The following is an 18,360-nucleotide window of genomic DNA, read 5'->3' as shown; positions in this document are numbered from 1 at the left end:
ATACCTACAACAAAGAAGAAAATACATTCCTCTTCTAGGCACCCCAAGGGTAGAAAACCAATAAGAGACTTCAAAACTACAACAATCGAGTTTATGAGTCTATACAATCACATTACAAATACTATTGATAATGATTGTAAGAAGCATTCACATTATCATATGTGGTTCGGCTAATGAGTTTGAAGATATAGTATTATTGGCCAAAGAAGTGCTATGATAGGTTCACAAAAATTGATAAAAATGATTTATAGCGAAAACCTTACCTGATATTAGATTATCCGTTAAAAATATTGACGGTTATCAAAGTAATTGTATGATTTTTTGGCAAGATGATATTGAATTATAGATTTATATATAGATTTTGTAAGGATTTACGTGGATAGCACCTCGATATAGAGTGCATGAGTGACCCTCTCATCATGCATACCTCAAAATAGTGCAATGAGCGTTTCGACCAGATGCAACAACAACTCGAGTTAATTTGGGTGTGAACAAAGACTAAAGGTGAGAGATGATCTAGTTTCTCATGGCCTAGTAATCCCAACACTTAGAGCATTAGCAATGATGCTCTATCTCCGGAGTCCATCTCAGAGCCTATCTCCATTTTTTCCTGCCACGTCAGTAGGCCCATCTCAGAGCCTATCTCCCTGCAATGAGAGCTCATCCCAGAGCCTATCTCATAGTCCATCTCATTTCCACATCATCACTATTTTACATCGCTTTTAATTGCTGATGTAAATTAAAAGAAAACGTAATATATGGCAAAAAAAACATACTATTTCATTTTAAAAACTAAATAAAGCATAAATGTCTAAATAATATAAATAAAATTTACATAATAAATTCATTCTTCGATGTATTACAATATTGGAAAACAGAATACAACGAGAAGCGAATTTAAATAAAGGAAGGATGTGGGTGTGTGAAATGAATGGGAGGAGATTGAGGTATTTATAGTAGGAAAAGAAAATTAAAAACTTAATTTTTTTTTAAAAAATATGAAAATCAGCTTCGCCATCGGCCCAAGCCTCCCGGCCCATCGCAGGGCCGATGCGGAGCCGATGAGGTATCGGCTGAGGCTATTGTTCGGCGCTGGGGTGGAGATGGGCTCCCTCTCCACAACGGGAGCCCATGAAGGCCGATCGGGTGGCGATCGGCCACCATTGATGGTGCTCTTAGCGAGTCACTCGTTAGTAGATTCTGACACTGTTTAAATAAATGCTACTACTAGTATTTGAGTTATGTGGTAACAAATCATCGTCCTTAATTAAAATTTATCTCTAGTATATCTCAAGTTATTTTTACGTTCTACTTATATAATGAGACCAACACTTTATTCTAAATTAAACCCAGTTGGGAATTCATTCACAAACTTACTACAAGTACAACTGTATTTCTTAATTGCTGTGCCACGGCCACTTAGCATCGAGAATTGCCTTCGTAGTGAAATCTGCTACGAAGACCAATTTTTTTTTGACAGTAAAGTCCTTTACGTACAATTGCAATATACAAGTACGAGACATATACGATTATAGGTTCATGTATGATTTATCTACTTTAATCAAATTTCAAAAGCATGCAAAAGCAATGCAATTAAAATTGAACATATGAAGAATAAACTAAGAATTAAATTCCAACTTACAAAGATGCATTGGGGCGGATATTAATTTCTATACAATACAGTTTTTTAATTCAGAACCATATATAGAAGTAAAATTCTTTGCAAGGGTTTATATTCAACGTGTATACAAAATTTCTTGCAAATCACTAGTCACTAGTAATTAAATAGTACTCCTAACAACTTCAACCAATTTAATTCGAGATAAAAATATGTATCCACTTGTACCTTAAAAGACACAAACACACACACCCATGTAGATGTGTGTGTGATTAGCAGCAAGTGGTGGTATGGCCATATTATAAAATACTCCTAACTGATTACTTATCATGCATGTGACTCTACTAAATATAGGAATTTTAATGATTGATACATTCATGTCTAAATTAATTTGGGCGAAATATTTGACGAAAACAATGGGCCGCTACTTTGAAGTTATTTTTTACCTTCTAAATTGATGTGGTGAAATCTAGTGCATATAATGCAAAAACTAAATAGACTCAAAAGTCAAAAACATATCTAGTGAAGACCTTAACCTCATTGTCACATTATTTAAAATTTATACTGCCACGTATAATTTTTTTTATAAAGCACCAAGAATTAATTCTGCAACATTTAATTTTTCAATTAGTAGATGCATACTAAGTATATACATAATAAAGTAAATCAAAACAAAATTTGGTTTCTGTCGACATTACATGAATTGGATCATTGATCCATAGCTGAATACAGATAACCAGAATTTTAGGTTAGTGTTACATACTATATTACAAAATATTTGCATATTGAGAATGAGTCCAACCAATGAATAGTAAAATTTAGGTAATTATAATTACTCAAAAAGGAAATATATTTATTATGTGCTACTTTTGGTTATAGAAATTAGAAAGCATCTACATGCATCCTCTTTTCCTTAGAAGTCTCGGCTCACAATTTTCTGTCAATAGAAATTATTGGGATCCATATCAATCTCACATCGATGAACAAGAAAAATTGCAAATAAAATACTGTACTATAAAGTGTTTCTCTAAATGACCTTGAAACAAAACCGTAAAGACTTTTTTGTACATATGGGAACTACTTTTTCAATTACAACCCTACTCTCTTTGTAGAAAAGGAAAAGAATCAATTAGGCTAAAACAATGGGCAGACAAAGAAGGGAGCTAATAAAATCCTGACAAGTTAGGGGATACACTATAATAAAGAGTGATAAAACCTGACCTTAATAATGCATGCAGATGTACCATACCTTGTACTCCACCCAATGGACCCTAATTTGTCCACAAATATTATAATCACCCTTTCTAATTACCACCTTATAATTTCTTTCAAGAGAGGGTCTCCTGCGCAATGCACGACACATGTCCCTATATTTTTAGCGCGCACGTCCAAGTAATTCTCTTGTCTCAAATACAAGTTAATTACTCTTATATGATGGTCTTATCGATTCGAAAATTGATCACGTGTTACGTAAGTTACGGCAGAAGATTCACATTTATTAGTTGAACGAACCCCGAATATCAAAAGAGAAAGAAAATCAAGCACAAGCACCAAAATATCTGAGGCAGCAAAGCATATGTCACTCATCACATGCACACATATACTTCCCCTATAAATAAGCAATCACTTGAAACTAAGAATCCTATTCTCAACTCCACCAAACACAAGCCAAGAACTTCAAAATTCCTCTCTTTCTCTTCTTTATATTTCTTTCAAGATCATATATATAAGCATACATACCTCATGGGGTTCAGATTCCACACAGTGTTTCACCATGCAAAACACATAGTTCGCGCTCATCATCATTCTCCCTCTTCTTCTTCTTCTTCCTCTTCCTCCTCTTCGTCAGCATCAAAGCTCAAGATTCATGTGCCAAAGGGCCACATTGCTGTTTATGTAGGTGAGAATGATCTGCAGAAAAATCGCTTTGTCGTCCCGATTTCTTACCTGAATCACCCTCTGTTTCAAGACCTGCTGAGGAGCTCAGAAGAAGAATATGGATTTGATCATCCAATGGGAGGCTTAACAATTCCATGCAGTGAGGGAGCATTCAAGAATGTGACTTCTTATTTGAATGAGTTGCAGAGGGAGTAGAATCTCCAGCTAGCAAGAATAGTGGTAGTATATTTTTTACCATCAATTTTCAATACTAATTAATTTCTGTATATAGTACTAATAAGTTAAAGAGTATGTTATACAATTTGATGTCACCCGCCATTTGATCTATTCTTGTGGTGAAGCTAGTGACTATCATACCATAATTGTTTGGTGTGTCACTAAAGAAGTGTAATAATAAATGAATGACAAAGTATTATACTATTAATCATTGTTCCAATATTCACAATTTATAGATCTGGAAATTTGCAGAGGGCCATGTTGAAATTAATACTCCTACTCAACTATAGTCTTATAAAGGACTCTTGTTTCCTTAAAAACCAAATCTAATCACAGTGGCAAAGGTAATACATTTCCTATTCTTTACATGATAAAAAATTGTACTCCACTCCATAAGAATAAAAGTGAATAACTTGTTAGTGTAAATTATCCGACTCGTTTTTGTAGAGTAATGTTTACCATAATTGAAATAATATTACAACTTAAAAACCACCAAGTTAAGATCAGAAATAATAATACAATAAAATGATTTAATGTGACTAAATACACGTACATGTATCAGTTGTCATTCTTCTTTGCGAATACACAAGCCGTTATTTTCATATTAATATATGACTATTCTTACCGACACAAGCTAAATATAATGAACCAATCAATTGTTGCCGTTATTTTCATATTAGTATATACACTCCTATTATATATTCTTATTTCTGTAGTTTAATAAAGAATAATTCACATATTAATTCGATTTCAGTTACAATTATTTAAAATTTTTTAAAATGGTATACAGTTGGACATCGGGAAGTAGGATACTGGAGTCTGGAGTCCAAGTGATAATTTTCTTAATAATTTTAATCTAATCAATAAGCGGAAAATTTCAAACAATCAAAGTAGTGAACATTTCGGAACTCAGAAATCAACAAATGTAAACATGAAATTATACTTTTGTATATAAAATAAATTTGGACGACCGAAATTATAATTTTATTTATAAAAAACCGAGAAAAGTATAAAATAGTCGCAAATTATATATGAGAATATTCGCATATTAGCAGAGAATTTATATAGTAGAAGAAAAATACTACCAATGACTTTAAAGTTGGTCAAATAAAACGCAGTCATCCGTGAATAACAAATAATATCTCCCAACAAGTTGCAATCATATTATATACGAAGATAACAGCCACAAACTCCTGTACCAACAAGGACATGTGCGATGAGAAAAATCAAGATAAAATCATCGGGACTCGATATTTTTATTTAACGCCTAATAAATAATTGAAACCAAAAAAAGCCTAGAACACAAAACCGTGTGCAAAGGCAGAGTTTCAATACCTGTTTTTTCCATACCCTCCATAATTGCAGCAGAAGGTTGGCCACATGCTGGTAATTGGATAAATAAATGGACCCATCAAAATATATTTTTTTTTAGTAAATTAAATCATCACAAATGCCAGACCATACCCATACCTTTATTTCAAGAATATACAGTTACAAAAATAAGTAAAAATGATAACTAACTAGAAAGGTGCAAAGTAGGGCTCCCGTACCATGTGATTAAAGATTTATCATTACAAATTTACAACTATTTATTACTACTATATTTCTTTATAAGATTCTATGACAAAAGCCATGTGGTATTGACAATAACGTAGACCCTCTCACTCACATCATATGCATATATATACGCACACATATAACACTTCAACCACTAAAGCAATTCAAGCATAAGCTCGTTTTCTTCCTCTTCCTCGTCATCATCATCAAATCATCATCTTTTATAGTTTTTACCAGCCCTTTTCTAAACAATGGCTATTCGTTCCTTGATTTCAAATGGGAGGCAATTCTACAAGCTTAATTCGTTCCTCAACAAAAACCAAAGAGATGTGCCTAAGGGGCATGTGGCAGTTTATGTGGGAGAAGTTGAGAGGAGAAGGTACGTGGTGCCGTTAGCGTACCTGAATCACCCTTCGTTTCAAGCGCTGCTGAGACGGGCTGAGGATGAGTTCGGCTTCAACCACCCCATGGGAGGTCTCACCATCCCCTGCAGCGAGAACGCGTTCGTTGAAGTAACTTCAAGAATGCAGCAGCTATGGCATGCATGAATCAAGCTAGCAACAGCTTTATTTTACACATTATTTCTGTATATATAGACTCTAATGTCCAAGTCCAACCATTAATAGATGTAGCGTTGTGGACGGACAGGTTCATGTAGTTAGCTAGTACAAGGCCTTGTGGTGAAGCTAGCAATCTTTTGTGTATTACTTTTATCAGCTAAAATGAAGTTCTGCACCCATTTTTTCACGAACTGCATTTTTGAGAAAGAGATGACATCTGATTCAAAATTTAATTATCTACTTTTAGCAGCGTACAACTATACAAGTATACAACAAGATGAAAATCTCATGTTTCATGTCCGTTAATTAACGAAATCGTTTGACAGTTGTACACGTGAGTAGATAAAGAGATGTGATGAAGAAAACATAGGACTATAGTCAGACACAGTTTAGTGGAGAGGGAAGCTTATAAAGAAGTAAAAGCTCTCTAAGCAGATAAGTTTCTGAATTCTGAACAGCCTAGGCTTCTGAGATATCATGGAATTTCTTATTCATAGTGTAAATGTTGGTTGGGAAGATAAGTTATGTCAATGTGGATTCCTTAACCAGCATTCGTTCAGTTGTTCGATAAATATACTCAGATCACAATATCTTCTACCGCATGAGGTGTGAGAAATTAGCAAACACATAGTAATAGTTAACTGCTACAAACTCAAAGACTAAATATTAAAAAAGATATGTCAATCAGTCAATCTAGTGATCCAAGGGAGAATTATTTTTGGTTGTGAAATGACTACCATCACTTGTCCACTAGGCATTAAGTAACATGCATGACCAATAATTTACTCTGCATTGATGGATCTCAGATTCTACACAGAAATGATTCCTTTGAAATATTTTGAATCAAACGAAGAAGATTTGAAAATCTTTGTATGGAGTTAGGGTTGTTATAGAACTAGTATCCCACAACGGTTATGTGTTCTAGCCAAGCTTAGTCTCTTGTACGCACTACATGTATGTGATTTGTAAATAGTGAAATATACCTACTACTTTCTCTAATATGTCTATATATTTCCACATGTCTATTTTATTGTTCTACAAGGGTAAAAAGAAATTAAAGAAAAATTGCATATATTTCTACAATGTTGTTCAACTTTATGAATATATGTTGTTCATCTTTATGAATATTCATCAAGATGGGTTTTTAAAGACCGGTCACTGCACATTGTTAAAAATGATGAATTAAGTAAAACTTCTATATGTGAACAATTCAACGTACTGCTTGATTTTCATCCTGTAAGCCTGTAACATTGTGGGGTGTGGGAGAGGAGTGGAGGTCAATTTCATTAATCATAATAATTCTAGCAAGATAACTAGTATAATAACATCATGTCATAACAAAGATGATATCAGAAGATGACCAGAGTGGGAAATCAATAAAAAACTGATCCCTGGGATAGATCTATTTTATTCAGATGCAGCCCAGAGTGGAAAACAGTGTGCAATGCAAAGTAGTATTAGTACCTGTTTCGGAATAAATAAAAAATGCATCCCATATCTTCCATAACAGCTGCAACAATATCTTGGCACATGCCGGAAGGTGAATAATTTCTAGGACCCATCAAAACTAAATCCAACAAAGAATAAATCAAATCATCAAAAGATTTCAAAGTGCCAGTACATACCCATATAAACTGCTCTCTTATTATTCTGTTATATGTTGCCCATCATTTCAGGACCTGCAATAAAAACAGAACTCATTTGTGATAACTTTCACAAACCATGTCATATATGTGGATAAGCCATTTCTTTTTTTCCCATCTCTACCCTGATTTTCATAACATTAAGTCATGTGCTCCTTGGTAATGAACCCCCCTCCAGATTATCAGGCATCAGGTCCTCAGCCTCCAAACTGCAACTATAATTATACATATGTATTCTCTATATTTATGCATGTATATAACAAGCTTCAAAACTTAAAGTTGCAACACTTGAGAAAAAATCTTATTGTGATTAAAGAATCAGAGAGCTTTACAATTCTTTTTTCATAGCAAAAATCCATGGCTATTCGTTGGATGTCATTGATATCAAATGCTAAGCAGTTACACAAGCTCCAAGCCCTCCTCCATAGAAACCAAACCAACGTGCCAAAGGGGCATTTAGCAGTTTATGTAGGAGACGTTCAGAAGAAAAGATATGTGGTTCCCATTTCATACCTGAACCATCCTTCATTTCAAGGCTTGTTGCACCGAGCAGAGGAAGAGTTTGGCTTCAATCACCCCACGGGACGCCTAACAATTCCATGCAGTGAGAATGCCTTTCTTGAACTAACTTCGAGGATGGATTGTTATGATGCAAGAAACAAATGAAGAGCAGAAGCCTACAATTTTTTTTACAATGTATTTTGTGCTTTTGTTTTCATAGAATAGCTTTTAGGAGTATAGATTCATGTATTGGCGATCCACTCACATACAGACAACCATAGAGAAAAAGAAACAATCTTCTTTTCATTCAAACAAAATTTCACATTTCATCCTTAATCAGTTTTTGGATCTTTCAACTTGCAGTCTGCACAACAAATATTATTACCAAGTTATGGGCTTCATTATCTCATATGAAGTGAAACAACTTATGGATTTCAATATCCATCCACGACTAATATCAAGTAGATTTGAAAATTTTAAATCACTTCAGGCAAGAAACCATTTAAAAAGTTCTCAAAAGGTCGCCTGGAAATTTATGTGGAGGCATCAGATGGAGAAATATGAGAGGTCAATAACATACTCATACTTTTCAAGATACATTGCATAAGGCAGAGGGAGCTAGGTTCTCGTTTTGAGATAGGCAGCCCGACAGTCCCATGCAACAAGGTTGAATTTTATGAAACTATGAATAAGATTCAGTGCTTCACAATATTAACAACTGAGCCCTATCATCATTCAACAATATCCGCAAACCCCTGGAAAACAAAGGGCAATAAAGTACCCTACATTTTTAATGTGCAAAATTATCATATGTGCAAATAAGAGACAGAACTAAGAATTTTGTACCTGCTGTGAGGAATGAGCTTTCCTGCTACCTTCCAGTCGTCATCTCAAAGATGAACATTAGCATTCTCAACCTTATGCTTCTTAGATTTTCAAGAAATCAAAACCAAACAAATCCACAAATCCTTCATTCAGACACAATTTTCTTTACAGTAGCCTGTTCATTCATCATTATACACTCTACCAACAACCAGAAGTTGAAAATAAAATGCTATGTCTAAAGTCCACAAAAATCCTGGTAGAAATACAGCAGATATATATATCATACAAAACGAGTAAGGTCTACATTGTGAATCAAGGACTTATAGAGCCCTTATATACAGCAGATAGTAGTCTACTGACTCTATATTCATCCTCACATTATTGCTGCTATACAATTCAAATTTATATTACTAAATTCCCCCAGAATATAGAAACCAATAACAAAGCTGCATCACTCTGACCAGCACAAAACCATCTGCATAATCTACAGTCTAGGGCAGCTACTGCATGTAGAAAATTGCAAGGTTTCTCAGCCAGCACATGGAGACAATCTTGGAAAAATCTCCATTTCCCTTACAATTCTCACTCTTTTTGAACTAAAGTTGTGCTGATCTTTCTAGAAAAAACTTCCACCACATCAATAGTGTTAGCCATCTGCACAGAAGAACTGCATCAAAGCTGTGGACCTTATTCCAGCGACAAGTGAACGGTTCTGATTTTACGTCTTTGGCGGTTTATGCCTGAAGCTAGATTTGCTAGGGGTGAGCTAAGTTCCATTTTTTTTTCAGTGAAAGGAGAACCAAGCTTTGGCTGAAACCACTTTCTTATGGTAATGCCATTTATGCGGATCTTTCCATAAGATCCGTTTCCTTGATAAGATAGCCCAAGTCTCCTCAATAGTGCTGCAACTTCTTGGCTTACCCTATTGAGCAAATAGAACATGTTCAGAATATTTTTAAGTTTACTAAGAACAGCCAAACAAATATTCATAATTGACAATAATAATAATAGGGTCTTTAGAGTTCAGCTAGAAAATCTAGACAACTTTTAAAGATAAATTTTCTTGTCTTATCCTTAAAGTAGTATACTACTAGATTTTCATCTATGGTTACAATCTTAGTACAGCCTAGCATAATTTGCATACATATTATTATCCACTTAGGAGAATTTTTGTCACTTCCTCATAACAGACTTTGTCATTGTAGCTTCTTTGGTCATACTTATACCAATGGAAATCTACATATGCCATCACAATACATTCATACATTGAACTTCATGTCCAACTAGGAAATAGTATCTTCTCACCTGCCAGCCATATTAATCTCCGTCTGCCCTGCAGAAGTTTGAATTTGTGCCTTTTCTACTGGCAATAGAATATTTAAATTGGGAGCCTTAACACCTGTTGAAGATCAATACGAAAGTGATACATAAAGGAAATAAAGAATGGTCCAAAATATAAGAAGCAACAACATTAGCTCCTCTTTCTTGCTACGAAACAAAGTATAGCCTCATATTTCGGGACTTTTCCCCATTATGTGCCTAGAGACAGATGCATCTCATGTTTTCAAACAGTATCTATTTTATCTTTCAGAATGTCCTACAACGTCACTGAACCTGGTGAGACATTAATCACACAACAGGTAGTTCAAGTTACTTTTTTCAATACTACGCATGCAGAATGCCCAATCGTTGATAAGAAAATTTATTTAGAAATACTATAGAAGTAATTAAATGAATAAGTATAAGTTGGTACCAGCAGCCAAGCGATGCTTGAGACCTTTTAGAACTGTCAAGAGGTACACCTAGCCAACATAACACAACTCAGTTTAGAGTAAGGTAAACAAGTCTTATCAGGTAGGGGAAGAAAATTGCTGAAGTTTATTAGCTCACCGCAGCTGTGTGAACCTGAAAATTTCTCAAATCAACAACTATGAGGCTGTCTTTCATAGAGGTTAATGGTATAACTCCAAGAGAAGTAGCTTCCTGAGAAATCAGAAAATAATTGTGAAGTCAGTACGATAATTTTTTGAAGAATTGACAAAAAGATAAAAAGTTCTTGGAAGCTGTTGACATACCTCAACCAAAGAAAAAGCGCGAGGATCATATTCCCCAAAGCCATTAATCAAGGAACACACGTTTGCACCTTTTGATGGGCCACTATTATATCCAAGATTCTCAATGAGTCTATTTCGCACAGATATATCATGAGGCAACTTAAGGCAACCCAAAACAAGTGAAAGTTCATCCATCCTAGGTGCTACACCAGCTACAATTGTTTCCCTATACACCATTAGGGCCAAGGATGTCCTGTGGAAGTATAGCCATATATCATAAATCAGATCTTCCTACCCAGAATAACCAAGAGATTGACATGAAATGATAAGGTTAGTGAACGTGTATTTCCAGTCACGAAGCCAAATTAGTGCTTAACAATGTTAATTTTAACTGCTACAGTACAAGATATAACATCTTAATGAAGCCTTTTATGCGATGGGCATTTTCCCACAAAGATAAAAGTGTACATAAACACTAAAAAATAGTGATGAAAATGCAAGAATGAGTACCATTTACTATTAAGCTGAACTGAGGTGAAAGATAGAACAGGCTCGCCAGCTGAGCAATCGGCTTGGAACCTCCGTAGGCACATAGCTAAATAAAGATAACTCCATCAGCAAACTGATGAAACAAACAGTATAAGATCCACAAAGGGAACAATGATTTACCTAATTAAAAGAGCCGAAATAAAATACTTCAATTTTTTATCATCACTAATAGGCTAAGGCAACGGGGAAGGGTGGTTGAGCTTAGCATTGAGTGTAGCCTAAGTTTGTAGCAAAAGCTATAGCTACAGTAAAATTCCATCTCAAGTACTGCTTAAAGTGGTTGCCGAATAGCTTCAAGGAACTTATGAAATCTAATATAGCTAAAATTCTTTAGCTTATAAGAACGGACACTTTATAAGAGACTTAATGAATCTTAATCAATTTGATATATTTTTCACTTACATATAGGCAGCAGTGAGTGTGGACAGCTATTAGACACAGCATTATTTAACATGTTCAACAAAATGTAAAGTAACAATAAAGATATGGAGTAAACATTAGCAGTGCTAATACATTGTGTTCTTAAGGGTTCCTTAAACTTTTCAATGAATAAAAGATCACACAGAAGCACCACGGTTGCCTGATCGTATGACTAATGTTTTCTCCATGTTTCTTGATGCACAACTAGAGAAGTGGAAAGCCTATTTAATCACCTATGAGACATCGGCACATTACAAGGTTTAGAGCAACAGAATCCTGTTTTGCTTGAGAAAAAAGCTTGAGGCCAGCTTCTAGATCATCCTTTCTGGTAAGAGTTGTAACAGTATATGAGAGAAGATCATGCCACATGAAAACTTATTATTATTATAGAAAACTGCATGAACATACAAAGAAAGGTAATTACTTTTCACTTGCCACTAAAAGAACAGAGTAAGTTATGATGTTTGGGCATACACCAGTGCTCTTCATCTCAGATAAGATTTCCAAGGCCTTTTGCAGTTGATCTGCATCACCTGCAGGAGAGAGGAATGAAGGATTTCATAAACACCAACACATATAGATGGTTTCAGACTAGAACAAAATTGAATATATCAATGGCCAAATCATGAGTACAAGTAACATATGGATATCATGAAATGAAAGCCGCAAAGAAAAAGTAACTAAAGAAAAATTGACATCCAAATCAGGAGATGAATAAATCTGAGAGAGTATTTGTTTTGATCATTGGACTTGCAAGCCTCTTTTGTTCTTAAATATAGTAAGTTAAGTAATTGAGCTTTTTCCTAACAATATTTGATCAGCGTAAAAAGAGTCAACCACGGTTCACAAGATGAAACTGAAGACTCCTCCTGAGACAGTAAGATATGGATGCCATAAAGGAGCTAAAAGATTTAAAGAGCATTGATGGAATACTAGCACCTAAAGCTGGACTCATATGGACGGTACAATATCAAGTCACCATTATTTGACGTGGTTAGAGTCAACAAGCTAGTGCATATTACTACGAAATCAGACAATTAAAGAAAAAACTAAATATGCATCGAACACTGGTAAAGTTGCTCGTGAGACAATGGTGATTAACTTACACAAAGCAGTTATCAAAGCATTCATTAGTGACACTCCAGGTTTCAGAGTAGACCTCTTAATGTCCTCATACAGTTCCAGCGCCTTTTGCCAATCTCTAGCCTAAATACATATAGCAAGCAAGTTATACCTTCTGGAAATTGATAAAAGTTAGGAGATATCTTGTTCATGAATATGCATATACATTTTTGCAACTGACTTCTTGTTGAGATTTAAAATCCAAAATGAAAATCAAGAAGTGTAGAAATTATATTTTGCCTGTGTTTTATTTATCAAAATAAAAGGCAATTCCACATTTGCTAGAAAATGTTTTAAACGTGATTAGTAAGTCAATACTTTGCTGCATGCTCCCATCAAGGAGCTATATGATATGATCCCAACATGCATTCCCTTAGCCCTAGCTTCTTGTAGAATTTCAAATGCAGCATCCACTTTCCCAGCATGCCCTGCTACATCTATCAATGCGCTGATAAACATCTGGATTACATAAGTGAAACCAAGTAAGATACAGTTTTACATTAGTATGGAAAAAGTAAAAAAAAAAAAGATTAAAAAAAAACTGTTATTTTTTTGACAACTGAATGCATCAGGGAACAAAAAAAAAATTATAAGAGGTCCCATCTTGCTTAAATAGAAAGGACAAGGTAAATACAATTCTTCGTATGTGAAGAATTACAGAATTTTAGTATTTCTACCTCATCAGGAGCGACACCTTTCCGGATCATGTCGTCATATACACTACAAGCAAACTCCCAATCACCACGATGACTGCAGCTATTCACAGCAATAGTGTAAAGCTCAGCAGTGCCACGGATATCATACTGATGAATCATATTGTACACCTCTCTGGCTCGATCAATCTACAAAAGTTCACTCTCTCAGTATTCAAATAAACAAGATGCGGAACAAAAATCAAGCAAATGATGGATTCAAAGAGCTAGTAGATAAAGCACCTGTCCAGCACTAGCACATGCCTTCATCAGAGCACCTACAGTGACATGATCAGGGTCTATTGGTTGTAACTCTGCTCTCATTTCAGCTAACACGTCAAATGCACGGTCAACTGCTCCTGATTGACCACATGCAGTGATAAGCGCATTGAAAACTACTCGGTCTGGCTTTACATTCTACCATGAGTAATGTCAAGTTAGACACTGATATGCACAGAATAAGCAAATTACCATAACACTATATATAAATTTTTATACAAGAAATGGAAAGTGCATATCACCTTTGATCTGAGTATTCCGTAGGCCCCGAACGCCTTAGCAACTTGCCCTGCTTTTGCGCAACCATCAATGAGTGCACCATATGTGTGAAGATTTGGTTCAACTCCACCATTTACCATTTCATGGAAAACCTGAAAGTTCAATAAATATTAGAGGACCCGATTTTGAATATATGTCCTGGGTCTAACTAAACAGGACATTCACGAACCTAAAAAGGAAGGAAGAAAATTATTTTGACTAGAGATTTTAACTCTGAACAATATTTGTATCATTTTACCAGTAAATAAGAAGGGAAGAGAACATTGTGTACGCATTCATTTCAGTGTACCTTGAACATCGTATCCACTTTACCACTTTTAGCACAAGTCGATATTAACGTTGTGTATAGTTTGCAGTCAGCATTTAATGCAGCTTCCTGAACAAGTTGTAGAATCTGAAAGGCACCTACACAGAAGACAACTGGGTGAATGAACCTGAAAATTATATTGCATAATTACTGGCATATACCTGGATAGAGAGAGAGTACCTTCTGAATCTTGAGAGCTTGCACAAACAGACATAAGCATATTAAATGTGCTCAGAGTGGGATTTCGTATAAGCCTGGTAAAACGAAATGCCACCTTGACTGCCTTCTGGCGTTTGCAGACATCAAAAAATCTGGAGTGGTAAATCTGATGCCATGATACAGCCAACAGTCAAATATTTATAATTTTATATTTGCATGCACATATTAAGTAATGGAAATCAGCAAATGCAAGCCTGCCTTATCCATATCAAATGAACCATTTCTGTCCATATCTTCAAGCAACTCAATGCATTCATTTAACCTGCAATATAAGAAATCGCAACCAGGTAGGCTTGATATGAACTTATTAAGATGTTTTTCAATACATAATGTATAGACAGGGTTTACCGGATCATTAACATAAAGGAATTACCTGCCTTCCCTCAGGAGTTGCTCGTAAACACGTAATTGCCACGAAGGATTATGATTGTTGTTTTCATGTTTCTGCTCGGGATCAAAAGATGGAGGCAAGTGTTTGGTTCCATCTGTATGCGAAATCTGTTTTTCCGTTTTCCTTGATCTCCTCTGGTTTCTTGAGTCCTTCTTGTAGAGAAAGACCTGACCATAATATCTCGTAGGCCTTTCCTCTTCAAGCTTCTCTGAAAAGACAAAAAAAAACTTCTGTTTCAGGTAAGCATAAAAAAAAAAAAAATACTCTATATAATATCCAGATAATCCTGCAACCAACAGATAAAACATTAATGTCTATATCACCTATAGGTAAGACAACATTTCGTCCAGTAAGACCTGATCCCCCACCCATGTTACGAAGGGATGAATAGCAGCTGAAACTTTGAAGGGTAGCGCAAGACGGCAACTCTTCCAAATTATCCAACTTCTCCAAAGAAGTCCCGGTAACCGTGTGCAGCTCTCTACGTGGAGAGCTTCTAAAAATGTGGTCCAAGTTGTTCCCATCACTTTCCCCAACATTTGTAAGATTTAGTCCACCAACTTTATCCGTTTCTTCTTGCATTTGATCTGCTAAAGATGCACAAACACCCAAATTCGTCTGTGTTATTGGAACTGACAAATCGTAAGCAACTGAATGGGAGAGTTCATGTGCATTTTGTTGCACTTCACGAACTTCATCAACAAATGCTTGGAAATCATATTCAGAAACAACAGACGGCACAGATGATGATATCTCCAGAGCCTCAGATGCCAATGACGTTAAGCAACCGTTAACTGCTGGAGCTATGCTGCTTAATTTAAACTCTTCTGGTGCCTCTACAACGAGAGCACCTCCAGGAATCACATTAGCTTCTCCAAAATTGATGTCAGCGCCATTATTTTCTCTAGTTTCCTTCTTAGAATATTGATTTATGTCAGTGGATTCTTTCTTCCCCAAACGTAGGTGCTTTGCATCTGTGAGAATCCAGGCGGTCACAAATTTTATCTGCTCTGATAGAGCTAGGGTTAGCCGTCCTGACATCTACAAATTGTAAGCAGATGATCTTAGTTAATGATGGAATAAACATAACACAAAAACACGAATTTCAAGGTCAATGTCTAGTATACTAGCAATCAAACATCAGTTAGATGCTACAGGAAGAATTGGAGAGCTGCTACACGAATTTTTAGTTAGTAAGTACTCCATACACATTATAGTAGTAATTCGGTACTCTTTCGATAAACTCTCTCCATGAACATGAATACACGACATTCAATCCATTATTCATCAAACTTTCTCACTTTAACGAATTTTTACGGAGACAATTCCACATGAAGAATTCCAGAGCTGCACAATGTAGATTGTAGGTTTACCTGATTGATATCGAGCTGTTTCCTTTTATAAGCGAGATACACAACAGCTGCAGCAGAGACGGTTGCGACCGCCGTGGCCACGACGACAATCGACTGCGAGTCGAGCGACGCTCTGAAGAGAAACTTACCGCAACCAGGCTCGGATTTCGGCCATAATTTCCTGCATCTCCGCCGCGGCAACCGGATATTGCGTCCGTTTCCGATGAACTCGCTGCGGAGGAGTCCGACGGCTCGAGAAGAGAGAGGCGAAAAAACAGGAGAGCATGTGATTAATGAAATTGCTTGCGGAGCCAAAGATAAGCTCGACTCCATTGATTTCTAGAGAGAGAGGGTTTGTATGGAATTTGAGTGTTGTATTCTAACTATACATTTGAGGATAGAGTGGAAGTGGACGAGCGGAGTTCATATAATCAAGGTAGCAACGATGATGCTTGCGTTTTACAGTTCTGTACAATTTGTACTGCGCGAGGATAAGTTGTTTACTTTTGACTGACGCGATTTTAGAATAACCGCCGCGGAATAGGAGGTGAGTGAACTGGAGAGAATTGGGCTGATGTTTTATATTTAAGTATTTCGATGAACAAAATCTGAATAACTATCGTTGGTGTCTCTAATTAGATAATTACCCGCGCTTTTGCAGTTAGTTGTATATTTAGAGCCTTGTATTTAATTATGATGAAATTAAAATGAAAATGAAAATGAAAATGAAAATGAAAATGATATTTTCTTTATTATATTTTTATTTATTTTTTCTTTCATTTCCTCTTATTAAAAAATGAATAATATAAAAATGTAAATTTACATTTTATCATACCAAGAAGGAATGAAAATGATATTCTTTTTATTATATTTTTATTTATTTTTTCTTTCATTTCATCTTATTAAAAAATGAATAATATAAAAGTGTAAATTTACATTTTATCATACCAATAAGGATAACATCTCTCATTACTACTATAGTACTTACAATAATACTACTATAAGAGATGTAACATGCTATCACATATGATAGGATTGGTATAACATCTCTCATTACTACTATAGTACTTACAATAATACTACTATAAGAGATGTAACATGCTATCACATATGATAGGATGTTTACCTCTTTTTACATATTAAAAGAGCACCATCGTTAATTCGTTTAATTCATTTAATACGTTCAACAAAGTACATGAAAAGTTGTAGTACCAAATACAACAAAAGGTAAAACAATTCCTATTACAATAATAAAAATGACTCAATAGGTTAAAGTTTTATCACAACATTTAAAAGTATCACCTTAGATCATCTACAATCCATCAAGTGGTTGTGGTACCGCGACATGGATGGGACAGGGCACAACACAGGCTGCGGGTTGTGGGTGGCCAGATCCGGGTGGGAGGGAGGCCGAGGGTTTGGAGGGGCGATGGGCGCCCATGCGGCGTGGCGTGCATGGTCGCACGGGTTGTGGGTGCCCGGGACGCATCACACCCTATTTTTTTCTATTTTTTTTATTCCATAATTTGTTATAAATACTTCTTTGGCTTTCTATTGGTTTATACAACTTCATATTCTAAATTAATTCATCTTCAATGGATTTATTCAACTACGACCGACGAGAGGAGATGGAGTGATGGACGAGTTCGTGAGCAGCCAAAATTGGCAAATGCTGGCCAACCCAGTTGCTCCTAGTCCGGCTACGGTTTCCAACAACAGCGAGCAGAACGATTTGTCGCCGGATGATTATGACATCGGTGAGATGGTGACAATCGGCCCTAGAAGGGTAAGGGCAAGGGCAAGAAGGCGGCGACTAATGGCATTGGATCTCGGAAGTATAGCCCCGAGGAGATGTCATTCTTGGCAATGGTCCACAT

At 35.8% G+C, this 18,360-nt stretch overlaps 4 protein-coding genes across 4 annotated transcripts; 3 read left to right on the top strand and 1 right to left on the bottom strand.

The window, feature by feature from the left end:
• Positions 1-3,361: 3,361 nt before the first annotated feature.
• Positions 3,362-3,712, top strand: LOC125189369 (auxin-induced protein 15A-like). The gene has a single exon (XM_048086651.1). The coding sequence runs from the start codon at positions 3,362-3,364 to the stop codon at positions 3,710-3,712; it is 351 nt and encodes a 116-aa protein (XP_047942608.1).
• A 1,747-nt stretch (positions 3,713-5,459) lies between these two features.
• LOC125190823 (auxin-responsive protein SAUR22-like) lies at positions 5,460-6,037 on the top strand. Its single transcript, XM_048088227.1, has one exon. It carries the CDS (start codon positions 5,542-5,544, stop codon positions 5,836-5,838), a length of 297 nt encoding a protein of 98 aa, XP_047944184.1. The 5' UTR covers positions 5,460-5,541; the 3' UTR covers positions 5,839-6,037.
• Positions 6,038-7,850: 1,813 nt separating this feature from the next.
• Positions 7,851-8,159, top strand: LOC125189368 (auxin-responsive protein SAUR21-like). The gene has a single exon (XM_048086650.1). The coding sequence runs from the start codon at positions 7,851-7,853 to the stop codon at positions 8,157-8,159; it is 309 nt and encodes a 102-aa protein (XP_047942607.1).
• Positions 8,160-8,937: 778 nt separating this feature from the next.
• On the bottom strand, positions 8,938-16,865 carry LOC125190815 (pentatricopeptide repeat-containing protein MRL1, chloroplastic-like). The gene is made up of 19 exons (XM_048088216.1): positions 16,505-16,865; positions 15,455-16,172; positions 15,114-15,339; positions 14,939-15,002; positions 14,702-14,846; positions 14,504-14,619; positions 14,178-14,306; positions 13,900-14,073; positions 13,642-13,806; positions 13,283-13,423; positions 12,949-13,048; positions 12,267-12,375; positions 12,076-12,167; positions 11,384-11,468; positions 10,895-11,126; positions 10,710-10,802; positions 10,573-10,621; positions 10,125-10,218; positions 8,938-9,741 (listed from the first exon to the last, which is right to left on the bottom strand). Exons 1-19 carry the CDS (start codon positions 16,814-16,816, stop codon positions 9,507-9,509), a joined length of 3,279 nt encoding a protein of 1,092 aa, XP_047944173.1. The 5' UTR covers positions 16,817-16,865; the 3' UTR covers positions 8,938-9,506.
• Positions 16,866-18,360: the final 1,495 nt, after the last annotated feature.

Source organism: Salvia hispanica, chromosome 5 (assembly GCF_023119035.1).
Source record: "Salvia hispanica cultivar TCC Black 2014 chromosome 5, UniMelb_Shisp_WGS_1.0, whole genome shotgun sequence".
Classification (NCBI taxonomy): Eukaryota; Viridiplantae; Streptophyta; class Magnoliopsida; order Lamiales; family Lamiaceae; genus Salvia; species Salvia hispanica.
Note: the sequence above shows the minus strand (reverse complement) of the source record. Positions and strands in the feature narration are given on the sequence as shown.

Excerpts from the sequence above, each read along its gene's own strand:
- LOC125189369 (XM_048086651.1), top strand. The coding sequence starts at position 3,362 with ATGGGGTTCAGATTCCACACAGTGTTTCACCATGCAAAACACATAGTT.
- LOC125190823 (XM_048088227.1), top strand. The coding sequence starts at position 5,542 with ATGGCTATTCGTTCCTTGATTTCAAATGGGAGGCAATTCTACAAGCTT.
- LOC125189368 (XM_048086650.1), top strand. The coding sequence starts at position 7,851 with ATGGCTATTCGTTGGATGTCATTGATATCAAATGCTAAGCAGTTACAC.
- LOC125190815 (XM_048088216.1), bottom strand. The coding sequence starts at position 16,816 with ATGGAGTCGAGCTTATCTTTGGCTCCGCAAGCAATTTCATTAATCACA. Across the intron at positions 11,469-12,075 it reads AATGTGCCGATGTCTCATAG|CTATGTGCCTACGGAGGTTC; the intron begins GTGATTAAATAG and ends ATCTTTATTTAG. Across the intron at positions 10,803-10,894 it reads GCGCTTTTTCTTTGGTTGAG|GAAGCTACTTCTCTTGGAGT; the intron begins GTATGTCAACAG and ends CTGATTTCTCAG.